Source organism: Bos indicus, chromosome 14 (genome assembly GCF_029378745.1).
Source record: "Bos indicus isolate NIAB-ARS_2022 breed Sahiwal x Tharparkar chromosome 14, NIAB-ARS_B.indTharparkar_mat_pri_1.0, whole genome shotgun sequence".
NCBI classification, from domain to species: domain Eukaryota; kingdom Metazoa; phylum Chordata; class Mammalia; order Artiodactyla; family Bovidae; genus Bos; species Bos indicus.
Genome location: NC_091773.1, coordinates 81,602,041 through 81,619,823, shown reverse-complemented (window position 1 = coordinate 81,619,823; position 17,783 = coordinate 81,602,041). Strand labels below are relative to the sequence as shown.

The following is a 17,783-nucleotide window of genomic DNA, read 5'->3' as shown; positions in this document are numbered from 1 at the left end:
ACAGTCCACGGAATTCTCCAGGCCAGGATACTGGAGTGGGTAGCCTCTCCCTTCTCCAGGGGATCTTCCCGCCCAGGGATCCAACCCAGATCTCCCGCATTACAGGCGGTTCTTTACCAGCTGAGCTATGAGAGGAAAGGAATCGGGAAGGAAAATAGGATTTCTACAATTCAAAAAACTCACACTTTACTGGACTCTGTATATGTGCCTGAAAACAGTGTCAGTTCAGTTCATTCGTTCAGTCGTGTCTGACCCTTTGAGACCCCATGGACAGCAGCACGCTAGGCCTCCCTGTCCATCACCAACTCCTGGAGTCCACCCAAACTCATGTCCATTGAGTCGGTGACACCATCCAGCCATCTCATCCTCTGTCGTCCTCTTCTCCTCCTGCCCTCAATCTTTCCCAGCATCAGGGTCTTTTCCAATGAGTCAGCTCTTCGCATCAGGTGGCCAAAGTATTGAAGTTTCAGCTTCAACATTAGTCTTTCCAATGAATATTCAGGACTGATCTCCTTTAGGATGGACTGGTTGGATCTCCTTGTAGTCCAAGGGACTCTCAAGAGTCTTCTCCAACACCACAGTTCAAAAGCATCAATTCTTCAGCACTCAGCTTTCTTTATAAACAGTGTACTAACCTTATAAATAGAACTGCTTTTTGATAGAAAACTAACCCAGGATCCTCAACTGAAAATGTGCTAAATCTTCTTTTAAGATGGAAAAAACAGTCCTTTCTTAATATACCTTCTTTGCAAATTTGCACATTTATACTCTGGTGGTTTAGTTGATAAGTCATATCCAACTCTGTGACCCCGTGGACTGTAGCCTGCCAGGCTCCTTTGTTCATGGGGTTCTCCAGGCAAGAACACTGGAGTGGGTTGCCATTTCCTTCTCCAGGGGATCTTCCCGATGCAGGGATTGAACCCAGGTTTCCTGCATTGCAGGCGGATTCTTTACCGACCGAGCTGGAAGCACCCACTTACACCCTGGTTGTTCTTAACCCAGCACCTCATTATACATCTCTGCACTACCCCCTTTCCGTTCCTCCTTGCTTTTTTTTTTCTTTTTTTTGTGGCCACACCACTCATAGTGTATTCCTCCAGAATTTTACAACTTGTTAGAAAACAGCGAAACTTCACATGTAATAAAGTACAGGCACTAATCTAACTGTAATGAAAATAGGACAGCACGAGACACGGCTTTGTCTCTTAATGAGAGGACGTTCAGCTAACATTTTGTTTCTCATACTCTAAGTTGTGACTGGAGAAGCTTCTGAGCATTTTGAACGAGCCTCCTTCAGAAGGCTACCTGGTCTGCCACGGAGCACAAGGCTCGGCTTGTCGGAGCTGTAACAACTTCAGCACCCAAGGGACAGCCCACAGAGCTGCACGATCAAAGGAGGGCCCAGGACCTGAGTGGGTGCTGGGCCACAGTTCACCTCAACGAAAGGAACCTCGGGGTGAAGACCAGAATCAGAAATCTGTAGGTACAAGTATTGCAGCGAGGCAGTGTCATCAAAATTACAGCAAATAACGCACGTCACCAACAATAACAAAACCACGAGCAACAGCTAAAGGCTCCAAGTGGAAAGAGCTGGGCCCTGCTCTGATGACGTTAGCTGCCAACCCCCCTGTGCAGCTGCCGTGGGCTTCCTCCAGCTGGAGGCCTTGGCGTTTGTCTGCTCTTGCTACACCCTGGCAACAGCTGTTATCAGAAAACTGAACGGCTGAAAGGCCATCTTGTCCCCCAGTCCCCGGCGCGTGTTCTCTCTGCATCTCGCCTCTCCTCGTCACCCTTAAAAATGTCTGAAAAGCTACAGCAGGGTGGCTCTTCGTGCAGACCCGGGTAAGTCCCTGCATCCAGTATGGACCATCTCAGCCCGGATGAGAGCGGCCCTGTCGCCCTCGCTGGCGGCGCCGTGGGGCATGGCCGTTTACCAGCCCTGCCCGACTGTGGCCTCCTAGTGTCTCACAATCCATAAAAGTCACAGGCATAAGTCTCCAAGTGCGGTTAAAGCTGGTAACACTGGGACAGAAGTCCCAGAGCTGGAACCCACCTCTCTCCTTAGTACATAATGAGGAACAGAGCTAACAGCGGTGAGGTACTGGGCAGACAGAGGGTTGATACTGTTCCCCGTGTCTTTTCCTCAACACTAAACTCAGAGACACCAACCAATTAAGAGCTGCTGTCTGATAAAGGGATGTGAGTCCCTGATCCAAATAAATACTAGAAATTACAGGAGAGAAGAATCATCCATCATCTCTTATTCTTTTCTTTTGAGGGGTAGGCATTTGACTTATTTTCAGGTTTATTGATTCCAAAGTTGTCAGAAGGCAGGATCTAAATACCAGCACTGGCGTTTTAGAAAAGTCATCACAAACATTACTCATAAGCAACACTGCCGTCGTTTCAGAGACAGGCTTGCATAAGTGAAGAGAAGTGTAAAATTATTCCACAACCATTTACTGAGCGCACACTGTCTTCCATTTGCACGAGGGTTCCTGCAAATGACAAAGCACCTTCCCAGGCTCCCTCTCCAGGAAAGGAACCTTTTGCTGAGCTTGCTCTGTGCCAGGTCCGTGCGAGATGCCCCCACCTCCAAGGAGTGAAGTGGAAAAGATGCCCATGGAACAGGGTCTGTAAACGGGCAAAGCCTCCAGTTCAAAGGCAACTCAGCTCTACGTGTGGCTCCTCTGCCCGACCCCAAATAGAGCAGCTCTCCATTTTCTGAAGCCCCCCCTCCTTTTCTTTATCTGAACAGGTGGTAATTTCCCAGACGCCAGGATATCCTCTCTGCTTTTTAGGAAAATAAAGGCATCTTCCTTCCGTTTGGATCTCTACGCTTCTGTAGGAGCATCTGGGCAGCTGTGCTGCTGTTCCCCCTGGTTACCGCGTCTAGCAGAGCTAAGCTCCACACTGTTGGCCACCGACAGGGGCCGCTCTCAAACACGTTGTCTACGCCAGCACTCCCCAACCTTTCTGGCACTAGGGATCGGCTCATGGAGGGCAAGTTTCCCTGGGGCCCGGGGAGGGCGGCGGTGGAGGGTGGCTGGTTTGGGGACGATTCAAGCGCCTTACATTCATTGCCCTCCTTTGAGAACCTAGTGCCGCTGCTGATCTACAGGAGGCAGAGTTCAGTGACGGGAGTGACGGGGCGTGCATCCGGAGTGACAGGGTGTGCGTCGTGAGTGACGGGGTGTGCATCAGGAGTACAGGGCGTGCATCAGGAGTGATGGGCGTGTGCATCGTGAGTGACGGGGTGTGCGTCGTGAGTGACGGGGTGTGCGTCGTGAGTGACGGGGTGTGCATCGTGAGTGACAGGGCGTGCATCAGGAGTGATGGGCGTGTGCATCGTGAGTGACGGGGTCTGCATCAGGAGTGACGGGGTGTGCGTTGTGAGTGACGGGGTGTGCATCAGGAGTACAGGGCGTGCATCAGGAGTGATGGGCGTGTGCATCGTGAGTGATGGGGTGTGCATCGTGAGTGACAGGGTGAGTATCAGGAGTGACGGGCTTGTGCTCAGTCGCTCAGCCGTGTCCGACTCTTGGCGACCATTTGGACTGTAGCCCATCAGGCTCCTCTATCCATGGGATTCTCCAGGCAGGAACACTGGAGTGGGTTGCCATGTCTTCCTCCAAGGGATCTTCCCGATCTAGGGATGGAACCCGGGTCTCCTGTGCTGTAGGCAGATTCCAGCGCTGTGAGGGGTGGGGTGGCTGTAAACGCAGGTGAAGCCGGGCTCCTCTGCTATGGCTCACTTCCAGAGGGCACTCCAGTCCCTAACAGGCCACAGACAGTCCTGGTCTATGGCCGGGGTTTGGGAACCACTGCTCTAAGCCAATCTTCAAGTTCCTTAAGTTCAAAGTGCAATAAAATGAACTACACTTGACCCCTTCTGAACGGCTCAGGTCCACTTATATTTGACTTTTTTCAATATAAATACTTCAGCACTACACAAGTCATGGTGAGTTGAATCTGCGGGTGGGGAACCAGAGATACAGAGAAAGTCTGACTGTAAAGTCACACTCGATTTTCGACTGTGCAGAGGGTGGTTGCTCTAACCCCCACATTGTTCAAGGGTCAACTGTATTTCTCCTTGTTCTATTCTGCACCTCTAAATTCCGTATCTCATATTTACTTTACTGTAGATTGGCCTTTGGTTCCACCAGCTGACTTTTTACGTTTAGTTTGCATACTGCATTAACACTGGCAAAGCAAATTCAGAAAAGCTACTCAATATTGATTTAATATGTTTTTATGACCAAGGCAACAGCAAGCCTGTAGGAGTCTGGAAGGGCAGTCTGTTGCAGATAAAAGGCAAATATATCAAACCATTTGAAAGAACTGCAATTTCCTACAACTTACCTAAAGCTCACTGCCTAGTAAATTGCTTTTAGGGTCCCAGCTTTTAATGATTGGATGAGAGCTTTGTAATTAGCATATTTAGTCTAGGTAGATGAGCATAACTGAAAAGCTTAAAGCACTTTCCTTCTTAATTAAGCATTCCTCATTACGTCCTTAACTCTCCTTCCCACCCGCCCATGCTCACAGCTGGCAGAACAGTGCACTGTGATTTATCTTCCCATCAAAATGATTACAGATTCAGAACGAGTGGAGTTCAAATTAAGTTTTCAAAACCACATGACAAGGAACACTGGTTTAAAAGTTAATGGAGAAAGTGACCGTTCTATCTTGTCAAAACATAAACACTTCTTAGAAATTAATTAGCTTTTCCCCTGCAGAAGGGAAAAATCATTTGTCTCCTTGCTTGTTTGCAAAAGTTATCACACTTTGATACTCTTACATACATGATTCTGTTTTGCATTGGTCTCACCCCGACACTTGCTAACCCTCTAAATTACTCATTGGAGACACCGTTAAACTGAGGTCTAGCATTTTGCTTAACTCTCAGCTCTAGCGCTTTCTTGCTGAATCATCTATGGCCAGTTAGCTTACACGCTCTGTTCCTCAGTTTTCCCATCTGTAAGATGAGGATAACAAGCATATCTTCTACACAGAGTAGCTATAAAGCTTAAGGCACATATATATGTAATATATATTAATATATATCCCTGATACACATAAGCACGTGGAAGAGTCTTTGGCAGATAATAAATGCCATGTAAGTAGGTGACGCTAGTGGTGAGGAACGCCCTGCCCATGCAGGGTATATTAGAGACGTGGGTGTGATCCCTGGGTTGGGAAGAGCCCTGGAGGAGGGCATGGCAACCCACTCCAGTATTCTTGCCTGGAGAATCCCACGGACAGAGGAGCCCAGCGGGCTATGGTCCATGGGGGCACAAAGAGCTGGCCATGACTGAAGCAACTTAGCACGCACACACAAGTATTATTACTATCACACCTACCATCGCCGCAGAGAACAGGGATAGTCCATGGGATTCCTTAAATGCTCCTTTACAAACCACTTTCTTGCTAAGTTTCTTTGGAATTAACCTATAGAAGAAACATAAGGTGGATTTTGGGTGTTGTGCCTAGAATGTCATAATTACGGCTGCATGGCAAATGTCAAGATAAGAGATTTACACATAAACATTTAAAAACAAGTAATGATTTTAAAAGTTATAGTAGGAAACCTCAGGATGATGAATGATTTACATATAGTTAATTATCTTCAAATTAGGAATGTGCTGAGACAACTTATGGCATGTTTTCTCTGTGTTGAATCAAGAATAATATTGTAAAACAAAAAGAATAATACCATAAAAAGACACACGCCGGAACTTCCCTGGAAGCCCAGTGGCTATGACGCTGCACGTGCAAGGCAGGGGCACGAGTCTGACCCCTGGTGCCGTGACCCCATGTGCCATGTGGCCAAAAAATAAAATTTAATAAAAAAAAAAGATACATGTAAAATGTCAGTCCCATCTCATCTGGTGTGACAGTCATGCTGTTATCAAGCTGATGATAAATATCACTGCATTCTTTGGCCAATCCAAAAAGAGGGCAAAAAGCTTACTTGAAAAGTTTTCATACTTTGTCTTTCATCACTCTGATGTGTCATCCGAATGCATTTGTGTAATAGTTTTACTGAGATATAATTCATACACCACATAATTCACCCACGGAGTGTACACAATTCAGTGGTTTTAAGCATATACACAGTGATGTTACCATTACCGCAGTCAAGTTGGAAACACTTCATCAGCACCCAGAGAAGCTCTACACCATCAGCAACCAGCCTCCCGCCACCCCCCTCCCCCCGCCCCCCCCCCCCCCCCCGCCCCCGGCGCCACTTTCTGCCTCCACAGACCCGCCTATTTTGGACGCGTCACGTCAGAGGCGTCAGAGGACGTGTCCTTCTGTGTCCTCTTTCACTTAGCATAAGTCAAAGTCCCTCCATGCTATGGCTTTCATCAGTACTCCATTCCTTCTTATAGCCGAACAACACTTCTCGTACAGACACATCACACATAATTGACCCATCCATCAGCTGACAGACACTTGAGTTGTTCCTGGTTTTGACTACCAGGAAAAATGCTGCTCTGAAAACCTGTGTACAAATTTTTATACAGACATGTGTTTTCATTTCTTTTGACTATATACCTAGGAGTAAAATTGCTGGGTCACATGGTAATCTATGTTCAGTCTTTAAGGAAATGCCAGAATGATTTCCAAAGGGGCTGCAACATTTTCTCTTTCTACCAGCAGTGTATAAGGGTGCCAATTTCCCCAAAACCTTGCCAACACTTATTATCTGTCTCTCTGATCATAGCCATCCTGGGGATATGAAGTGATATCCAAATACATTTTTAATACACAAAAACATGGGGCTTCCCTGGTGGTTCAGTGGTAGAGAATCCTCCTGCCAATGCAGGAGATGCAGGTTCGATCCCTGGTCGGGGAAGATCCCACACACCACAGAGCAACTAAGCCCGTGTGCTACAAGTACTGAAGCCCATGCACTGCAACCAGAGAAGCCCCCACAGTGAGAAGCCTGCTCACAGCAACCAGAGAAAAGCCCACACAGTAAGGAAGACCTAGCACAGCCAAAAAGAAATACATATGTTAAAAAAAAATTTTTTTAAACAAACCCTACTCTTGTTAAGGTCATCACTCAAAAAAAAAAAAGATATAAAAACATGCAAATACATTGGGCAAGGAAGTAAATCTTTTAGGATAAGGAAAAGCGCAAAGAGATTAGGAAAATGATTCCACAGTCAGGCTAGAAAAGAAAGCAGGATATATCTTTAAATGTTACTCAATTTCATACCCTTATGCAGCCAGCTGGCCTTACCAAAGTGTCAGGATTGTGGAGCCAGCCCCCAATTTCACATCTGGAGCTTATAATAATCACAGCAACCACTACTCTTGATTTACTGATTTATTTTGCAAAGTTCCTTCCCATGTTGTGCCCGATTTGATCCAAAGCCACAAGTCTTCCTTGGAAGAGGATTATTATCCCCATTCCGCAGGCACAGTCACTGAGGCCCAGTGAGCAACTGCCTGGTAAACACAGTCAAAATGAATACCGCATCCACATATGAAGCATCCATATATACACTCAGAAACAAACGTTAAATAAAGAGCATCCAGAGAGCTGGACCTGGAAGCCAAATTCTGCATTTCCAGTCCCAATCATAGTGCGTCCTGTCCTCATTACTTATTTGCCGCGTCTTTGATGACCCAGAAAGCAACGGAAAGGAAAGACAAGGAAGACAGCAATTCTGTGTGTGTGTGTGTGTGTGTGTGAGTGTGTGAAGCATTAGAGGCAGGAAGCCTGGACCTCACAAAGTCCCCACAATCAGCCTGTAAGAGCGGCATGTGAAAGCGTGATAGTGACAGCAAGGAGCTTTGCATCCCTACTCCCTCGTGCGAGGTTCCTCTGGTAACCAAGAAGCCACTGGTGTGCACGGCCACTTAAATCCCTCAATGCTGAATATCACATTTACAATAGTGTATTTAGTTACATACACTACTCATTCAAACATCTGAGGAAGTGCTGTGTACTTGGTACTCAGCACCGTGCTAAGAGGGTAGAGATTTTTAAAAGGCAACGATGACACGTTTCCAAAGTAAAATTAAACAACTAACATTTACTAAGCCTTTTACATGTAGCATCTCCTCATTCAGTCCTCACAAAATCCCTGCAAGACAAGGGAAACTGAGGCCCCGAGAAGTTAAGCAAACTGTCCCCGAGACACAGGATTAATAAATGGTGGAGCTGGAATCAGAAGCCCAGGCAAGCTGGTTCTAAACGGCCTTCTTGACCGCAAGCAGGCCTTCCTGCTAGATCCGGCTCAGCTGGAGGCACGGGGGTGGGGCAAGGCGACCAATAACCTCATTAAGTAAGTGCTAAATGCTCCCTAATACGTGAAGCCCAGAGGAAAGTCATCAGCCCTATGGGGTGCTGATCTTGCCTTTTTACAGGTGAAGAGACAAGCCCAGACAAGTGAGTTCACTTGTCCAAAGTCACAGAACCATCACACTAAGGCTGGCAGGGTGCTGACTGAGTGACAGGTACTGCTCCAAGCACCAACTCATCTATTTAACCCTCATCTCAACACCATGAGGTAGGTTCCATGATTAGCCCTCATTCCTAGTTAAGTAACTTGTCCAAGGTCTCCTTCACCAGTAAAAGTAGCAAACCCAATTCACCGGGCTTTCAAGTTTTCCTCAAAATAACTTAATGTTGACTTTTGGCAACAAAGTAGCTGCGCAGAAGTTCAAACCCAGGTCTACCTAACCGAGCGAGAGAGAGCCCTCTGTCTTCCTACACTAAACCTGCCACAGCGCAGAGGGGTGCAGGGGGAAAGGGGGAAGTGTTCCAGGGATCCCCTAAGGATGGCGCAATCACGCATGTCTGAAGGAGAAGGTGCTTTCTGGAGAGAGGCACCAAGCAATATTTCACTTTTTTTTTTTTTATTACTTTTTTTCATTATTGAGATGATAGTTTGAGTACCCTTTGGAAAACAATCTTTCATAATGTGATGTATTTTTTAAATGTCTTTTTTTATTGTGGTAAAAATCACATAATCTAGAACATACCATTTTAACCATATTTCTTAAAAGGAAGTGAAACGTATCCAATTGAGCTGATAAATTAAAATGTTAGTGTTTCAAATTGAATCAGAAAAGCTTTACTTTTTTTTTTTTTCAATTAGAAAATCTCTTGATGGAAAAGAAGCTTTTATTCTCTTGAATTTTGGCTATACATTAAAAACCATCAAGGAATAGAAATGTGCAATTTGCCTTTCGTAACGTTAAACTCAATTAATTTTGACCTCCAATATTTGCTTCCTCAATCCAAGCGCAGCAAGCAGAGTGGTTACCAAACCTTTAGGGATCTTTGCAAGGGCGTCTCTCTCTCCTCCGTGTTCTGAAACCAGCGTTTTAGACACCAAAAAGACCCTGGAGACTCAGGCCAATAAGAAGGCAGAGGCGCGCACGCCGTCTGATGGGACTAGCGGCCCATGCAAGTGGCTCTGACGCTGAAGCCAAGGAGTTCTGTTTTTCCTGGCAAACCGATCTATGACCACAAGCCCAGCAGCTGCGGAACCGGTCAGACCGTCAGTACAACCCTCAGAGACGAATCCAAGGACCGCGATGGGATGGGAGTGATGGGGTCTGAGCCCCGGGCCCCGCCTGTGCCGGGCGCGGGGACGCAGTCGGGGCGCCGCCGCCCGGGCCGGTGCGCTCCGCCCGAGGCATGCGCGGGGACGGGGCGGGACCCGAGCCTCCACGGCCCTTGCGGACCCGGGCGCTGACCCACGCGCGCGTGCGGACGCCGGCACAGGCGCAGGGTTTGCAGCCTTCGGTTTGGCCCCATAAGGACCTTTCGGGGGGCGCCGAGGTCAGCTCCGATTCACGGATGATGACACTGGGGCTCAGGGCAGCGACGCGAAACGTGCACCTTAAGTGACGGCGTCGCGGGCTGGCGGCTTCCACCCGGAGGAGCGCGGCCCCGGGGGGGCCGGCTGCGGGCTGCCACGCGCCCCTCGCGCCCGGGCCGGCAAGACCCCAGCGCCCGGGAAGGGGCGCGCGCGCCCACCGCCCGAGCCTGCCGCCGCTCCGGCTCCCGCCGCCCGAGCCCCGCGCCGCCCCGCGCGCTCCCGGCGCGTCCGAGAGGCGGAGGGCTGCAGGAACCGGGCTGCGGTGAGATCGGCTGCGGGCTGCCCACGCGCCCCTCGCTCCGGCCCGGGGGCCCGGCTGGCAAGACCCGTAGGCCGAAGCCCCCGCGCGCTTATTGCCCGCGGTCCCCGCTCCCGTCGCCCCGCGCGCCCACTGCCCGAGCCCCCCGCACCCACCGCTCTCGCCGCCCGAACTCCTCGCTGCCCCGCGCGTCCGAGACCCCTGGGCGTCTCAGCGGCGCAGGGCTGCAAGAACGGGGCTGCGGTGAGGCGCTGCGGGCTGCCCACGCGCCCCTCGCCCCGGCTGGCAAGATCCCGGAGCCCCCGCGCGCCCATTGCCCCAGCCCCGCGAGCCCGCGCCCGCACGGCCGCAGCGAAGCCGGGGCCAGTGGAGCCGCGGGCGCGCGGGCTGGCGGCGCCCCACGAGCCGCGGCACGGCCCCCCGCCTCACCGCAGCTGCTCGCCGGTGACCAGGACCTCCGCCATGCGCTCGAGCTCGCGCTGCCGCGCCCCGCCGTCGCCGCCGCCGCCCCCCTCCATGGCCCTCGCCGCGCCTTCAGTCTCCGTGGTCCGCTGTGGGCTCGGCTCGGAGCCCCAGCCTGCCCGCACTGACACCGCCCCCGCCATCTTTGCTGGGGGCGGTGCGGAGCTCACACGCCATTGGCTACCGCGGGGAGGCGGTGGGCGGTGCCCAGAGAGCCCGCCCACATGGGGGCGTGGCCGAGCCCCGCGTGGCCGGGGGCGGGGCCAAGAGGGAAACATCAACACGGGGCGGGGCGGGGCGGTTCTGAGCGCGGGCTGAGGCTGCAGGTCCGGCCCGGAGGCCTCTCCTTGACGCGCACAGCTGGTCTGCGAGGTCCTGGGCACGGGCGGGGAGGCTACTACACACGGGTGCAGGCATTTTTATTATATCGTCCACGTCCCCGACTGCCTGGGTAGAAATAATCATTTCCCTAAGCAGTGAACTGGGAAGGATGTACATACACGTCATTGCAGGGTTTCAAGAGATTAACCAAGCTTCTCGCCCAACCTTCTCACCAAAGACAGTTTACCTACCTTTGCTGTTGCTGTTCAGTCGCTCAGGCGTGTCCGACTCTTCGCGGCCCCATTGACCGCAGCACTCCAGGCCTCCCTGTCCATCACCAACTCCCAGAGTTTACTCAAACTCATGTCCATCGAGTCGGTGATGCCATCCAACCATCTCATCCTCTGTCGCCCCCTTCTCCTGCCTTCAGTCTCCAGCATCAGGGTCTTTTCCAGTGAGTCAGTTCTTCGCATCAGCTGGCCAAACAATTGGAGTTTCAGCTTCAGCATCAGTCCTTCCAATGAATATTCAGGACTGATTTGCTTTAGGATTGACTGGTTGGCTCTCCTTGCAGTCCAAGGGACTCTCAAGAGTCTTCTCCAGCACCATGGGGTCATCAATGAAGAATGCTGGGTTGGAATCAGATGGACTTGAGATCCAGTGGCATACCTATAATTTCCTAACTAAATGTGCTTAATTCCCAGTTTCTTCCTTTACAAAATAAAAATAATTTTGGCTACCACGTTGTTGACATCTGCTGCATTAAAGACGCTTCCGATAGTCGTTACTTCTTTTAATCGCAACAAATGGTAAAATGAGTATTGCCCTCTTTTTACTCAGGAAACAGGCCCAGAGAGATGAGGCAACTTGAGCCTCATTGTCCAAAAACTATGAGGATCATTTAACATAAGCATGGTGCCCAGGGTTAATTAGATCAACAGCTTGCTTTTGCTCCTGTTTTTGTTCTAAAATTGCTACAAAGAATATCAAGAGCTTGCATGGATTTCACCTTCAAACATGCAGTTTCTATCTTGATCCTGTCATTTACTAACTTTGCAACCTTGTGCTAGTTACTTAACTTCTCCAAGACTCCATTTTCCATCAATAAAGCAGGAGTAATTCCTACTTTATAGGGATGTTGTGTGACTTAAGTGAAACAACATTATGTAAAGTTTCCAGGTATATGCCATGTGTTCAATAGCTGTTCTCTTTAACATCATTGTTTTTTGAAATACTTTTATTTATTCCTTATATTTGGGTGAGCTGGATCTTCCTTGCTGCTTGGGCTTTTCTCTAGTTGAGGCCAGTGGGGACTACTCTATTGCAGGGCCTGGGCTTCCCTTTGCGGTGGCTTCTCTTACTGTGGGGCCCGCGCTTTAGGGCCCGCGGGCTTCAGCACAGGCTTAGTTGCTCTGCAGCATGGGGAATCTTCGGAGCAGAGATCAAAGCTGTGTCTCCTGCATTGGCAGGTGGATTCTTAGCCACTGGACCACCAGGGAAGGCCCTCATTATTGCTTTTAATATGAAAGAGAAGATAAAGAAGGAGAAAAAGGTGAAGAAATTCTTGCCAGATACTTTCCATTGTGTTTTTGTTTCCAGACAAATCCATTTTTCTCAAGTTATTTCTAATTAATATTTGATTATTAATAGGTCTTCAATATGAAGAAAAGAGAAAGGCAGAACAGGTCCCACTAAATCTCTTTGATTAATAGTTTTAAGCTTTTTGAAAGTGTAAAATGAAAAAAAATATTTACCTATTCCTAATTATTCATTGTTCAAACAATATTTTGTTTTATCCAAAAGCTCTAACTACATATTGTAAATCATATCACTATTATGATTGTCTTCTGGCTTTTCTCCCTTTAAATCTAGTCATGCTTTCATTTGAATTCAGACAGCTTTCTTCATCTCAAAAGTGAAAATGAAAAAAAATTATGTAAAATATTTTCCTGTTTAATAGTTTGTGATTAAAACTTCATGATAAAAACTTTTATCATAAAAGTTTATGATTAAAAAAACTATTTAAAAAACACCTTAACATAAGGGGGCGGGGATCGAGTCAGTAGTATAGCTGATACCACTCCTCCAGTGAGAGGCAGTGTGGAATCTGCTGTTCATGCTCGAGGAGAAGGTTCTGTGTGTGTTTGTGTGTGTAGATGTGAACAGGATGCCAGTGGGCTATTATTGTTTTCATCTTTCTTTTCATGTAGGAAACACACCATGTTCCCCTTGGCTAGAAAACAGACCCTTTCTCCTAAGAGGAAGGTTAGTTAGCTCACCAGAGGACCTGTGTTCAGGGCACGACTGGCCCGGAACAGCATGTGACGTGCTGGTGCCCTGAATGAGAAGAGGGCGCGGACACCGCGATCCACCCCTGACCTCCGAAGGACCGAAGATTCCAGCAGATCGTGGTTTGATTCCTGTTCATTATCTTTTCTAAAATTTGTCTTCCTTTGCAAAACCAGGATAATACCACCGATCCCACGGGATTGCTGGAAGGGTGAAATAAAATGAAATGAGCCCACCTGTCACAGGCAGAGTCTGTTAAACCTGAACCTTTTCCTCCTCCTCTCCCTATTCACTTGCACCATGCCTTCTTGCTGTTTCCAAGCTCTGGGACCAGTGCTCCTCAGGCTTTTGGTAGATTTGGATCAGATGTGTGCTTGCACGGGCATATGAGTGTGTGTGTTTTTAATCCATTGAAGACTGGCACTTTGGCAAAAGACAATAAAAATGAATTTTTAAAAACATACAAAGCAGAAGCCCCAATTTTTTACTGTTTGGTGAATGGACAGAAAACTGTCAAATTGCTATAAACATTTCTAAACGATTTCTCTCAATATCTGTGAGTCTCAGTGTCTCTCCATATAGGTAAGGGTTATCAGCTGGCACACCATGCTTTGAATAGTTCTGGAAAAGGGGTGAACAGCAGTGTGAGAAGATGAATAAAGTCTGTGAAAAAATACTGTCGACTATAAACTTAATAACATGTTAGCTACCATTACTGTTTGGAGAAGGAAATGGCAACCCACCCCAGTATTCTTGCCTGGAGAATTCCAAGGACAGAGGAGCCTGGCAGGCTACAGTCCATGGGGTTGCAAAAGAGTCGGACAGGATGGAGCGACTAACACACACACACACACACACACACATACACACACACCATTACTGCTATTGCCTCTTCGTATACAACTGTATTATTGCCTCTTGATCTTAAAGATGAACTGAAATCCCACCTTCTTGGTGCCATGTTCCTGCACTCCCCCAGGTGGCTTGTTGTTTCTGTCTACACATTCTCATGGTATACGAAGATGTACATTACTATTAACCATTAATACAAGTCTAGAGCCTCCAGCTGCCACAATTTTTATTCTCTTTCTGGGAATGGAAGTAGATTGATGGCTTAACAATATCCTGTCCAGATCTTTCTGTTGATCCTTTAAAGAAGGGAACTTGTTTTTAAAAATTAAATGTAACAATAGAAGAAAAATAAATTTTGATGTGTTCATCATTCACACTAGTTTCAATATTTTTGCCACTTTTTTCTACTGATAGAAATAAAACATTACCAATAAATTTGAGGTCCTCCTGTCTCAGCCCAGCTCATCCCCGAGTTCTTGACCTTGTGTCAGAAAGACTCAACCTTGGGATATGCTGCCACCGCGTGGTTTTCCTTTGCAACTACACTAAAGGACACCAGACCACTGACCTAATCAAATCCCTCAGGATTACACACTGGAAGTGACAACTAGATTCAAGGGAGACTACACCTGATAGACAGAGTGCCTGATGAACTAGGCACGGAGGTTCGTGACACTGTACAGGAGGCAGGGACCAAGACCATCCCCAATAAAAAGAAACGCAAAAAGGCAAAACGGTTGTCTGAGGAGGCCTTACAAACAGCTGAGAAAAGGCAAAGGAGAAAAGGAAAGATATACCCATCTGAATTCAGAGTTCCAAAGAATAGCAGGGAGAGACAAGAAAGCCTTCCTCAGTGATCAGTGCAAAGAAATAGAGGAAAACAACAGAATGGGAAAGACTAGAGATCTCTTCAAGAAAATCAGAGATACCAAGGGAACATTTCATGCAAAGATGAGCTCGATAAAGGACAGAAATGGTATAGACCTAACAGAATCAGAAGATATTAAGAAAAGGTGGCAAGAATACACAGAAGAACTGTACAAAAAAGATCTTCATGACACAGATAATCATGATGGTGTAATCACTCACCTAGAGCCAGACATCCTGGAGTGTGAAGTCAAGTGGGCCTTAGGAAGCATCACTATGAACAAAGCTAATGGAGGTGATGGAATTCCAGCTGAGCTATTTCAAATCCTAAAAGATGATGCTGTGAAAGTGCTGCACCCAATATGCCAGCAAATTTGGAAAACTCAGCAGTGGCCCCAGGACAAGAAAAGGTCAGTTTTCATTCCAATCCCAAAGAAAGGCAATGCCAAAGATGCTCAAACTACTGCACAATTGCACTCATCTTACATGCTAGTAAACTGATGCTCAAAATTCTCCAAGCCAGCCTTCAACAGTACATGAACCATGAACTTCCAAATGTTCAAGCTGGATTCAGAGGAACCAGAGATCAAATTGCCAACATCCACCAGATTATCAAAAAAGAGAGAGAGTTCCAGAAAAACATCTACTTTTGCTTTATTGACTATGCCAAAACCTTTGACTGTGTGGATTACAACAAACTGGAAAATTCTTAAAGAGATGGGAATACCAGACCACCTGACCTACCTCCTGAGAAACCTATATGCAGCTCAAGAAGCAACATTTAGAATTGGACATGGAACAACAGACTGGTTCCAAATAGGAAAAGGAGTACTTCAAGGCTGTATATTGTCACCCTGCTTGTTTAACTTATATGCAGATTGCATCATGAGAAACACTAGGCTGGATGAAGCTCTAGCTGGAATCAAGATTGCCAGGAGAAATATCAATAATAACCTCAGATATGCAGATGACGCCACCCTTATGGCAGAAAGTGAAGAAGAACTAAAGAGCCTCTTGATGAAAGTGAAAGAGGAGAATAAAAAGTTGGCTTAAAACTCAACATTCAGAGAACTAAGATCATGGCATCGGGTCCCATCACTTCATGGCAAATAGATGGGGAAACAATGGAAACAGTAGATGACTATTTTTCTGGGCTCCAAAATCATTGCAGATGGTGATTGCAGGCATGAAATTAAAAGACTCTTACTCCTTGGAAGAAAAGCTATGACCAACCTAGACAGCATATTAAAAAGCAGAGACATTACTTTGCCAACAAACGTCCATCGTTTGTTGGCAAAAAGCTATGGTTTTTCCAGTAGTCATGTATGGATGTGAGAGTTGGACTATAAAGAAAGCTGAGCACTGAAAAATTGATGCTTCTGAACTGTGGTGTTGGAGAAGACTCTTGAGAGTCCCTTGGGCTGCAAGGAGATCCAACCAGTCCATTCTGAAGGAGATCAGTCCTACATATTCATTGGAAGTGAAGAAGAAAAGTTAAAATTTTACCTCCTTCTGCCTCTATAACTCACCTTCCCCTTGCAAAGTCTGGATCACGTAGGTCATGTAGTCTCAGAAAGTGGGGACTTGCAATACTAGAAACTGGAGTTTCTCTCACTCACCCTTGTCCTGCTCTTTGCAATCACCCAGCCCCTGCAAACCTGCTTAATCGTGCCTGTCCAGGCCAGGCATTCCCCTCCCCACCTTGACCACTGTTCCCAGGCGCACAAAACCTCTCAGTTTAAACCAGCCTATTAACAGCTAGTGTTGCCCACTACAGTCTGTCTATAAAAACTCTGTAATCCCTTTGTTCGGGGCTCAGAGCTTAGAGTGTTAACTCCTCTGGGCCCACCGGTGTAATAAACCTGAGTTCTCCAACTCTCCGAGTGTGGTGCTTGGTTTCTTGAGCACTGGTTTCTGCAACAGAAGGACTGGTACTGAAGCTGAAACTACAATAGTTTGGCCAGCTGATGCGAAGAACTGACTCATCGGAAAAAACCCTGATGTTGGGAAAGATTGAAGTCAGGAGGAGAAGGGAACGACAGAGGATGAGATGGTTGGACGGCATCACCGACTCAGTGGACATGAGTTTGAGTAAGCCCTGGAGGTTGGTGATGGACAGGGAGGCCTGGTGTACTGCAGTCCATGGGGTCGCAGAGAGTCAGACAAGACTGACTGACTGAACTGAACTGTAGTGAAATGATACTGGGTCTCTGCAGGAAAAGGGCCACTCAAGAAAGCCTTTGGGAAACTTGGGTGGAGGTGGGGGGTGGCGGTGGTTTGTCTCCTTATTGGGCATGTTCTTGGCTTTTGGTGAGCATGGACTAGGGAAGCTAAGTATTCCCATTTTCTTGAGACAACACCTCACCATTAGGGAAATTCTACTTTTAATTCTTTAAGGAAACTCCGTATTGTTTTCCATAGGGGCTGCACCAATTTACATTCCCACCAGCAACACAGGAGGTTTCCTTTTCAAGGATGCGTATTTTAATCCCTATGACAATTACTTTAGAAATGCAAGGAGAAAGGGCTAAAATATCCGCGGATAAATTATAATTAAATTCGTTTTTAAAGATTTCAAGAAATCCACAGGACAGAAAAGGAAGGAAAGAGTTAAAAGAGGTGGAACATGGTGATCACAGCTGGCCCATAAACTACGTCTCCATAAAATTAAAATGACTGAAATCACATAGAGTATGTTCTCCATGTATAAGCCATACCATACAACATTAAAAATGAATAAATACCTGGAAAATCACATATACAAATACAGTGGGGAATACAATGCACTCCTAAATAATTCTTGGATCAAAGAAGTAATCACAAAGAAAATCAGAAAATATTTTGAACTGTGTGATAATGAAAGTTAACTTTTCAAAATGTGTACA

At 47.2% G+C, this 17,783-nt stretch overlaps 1 protein-coding gene across 2 annotated transcripts in view; it reads right to left on the bottom strand.

The window, feature by feature from the left end:
• The window catches only part of DEPTOR (DEP domain containing MTOR interacting protein), a 158,014-nt gene extending 147,287 nt beyond the window's left edge, over positions 1-10,727 (bottom strand). The window contains exon 1 of one of the 2 annotated variants that reach the window (XM_019973881.2): positions 10,537-10,727. In XM_019973881.2, the coding sequence (XP_019829440.2) occupies positions 10,537-10,712 (176 nt within the window). In that variant the 5' untranslated portion in view covers positions 10,713-10,727. Of the gene's footprint in view, positions 1-5,363; positions 5,822-10,536 lie in introns of those variants that run through there. The other variant, XM_070802989.1, reaches the window with a different exon arrangement.
• Positions 10,728-17,783: the final 7,056 nt, after the last annotated feature.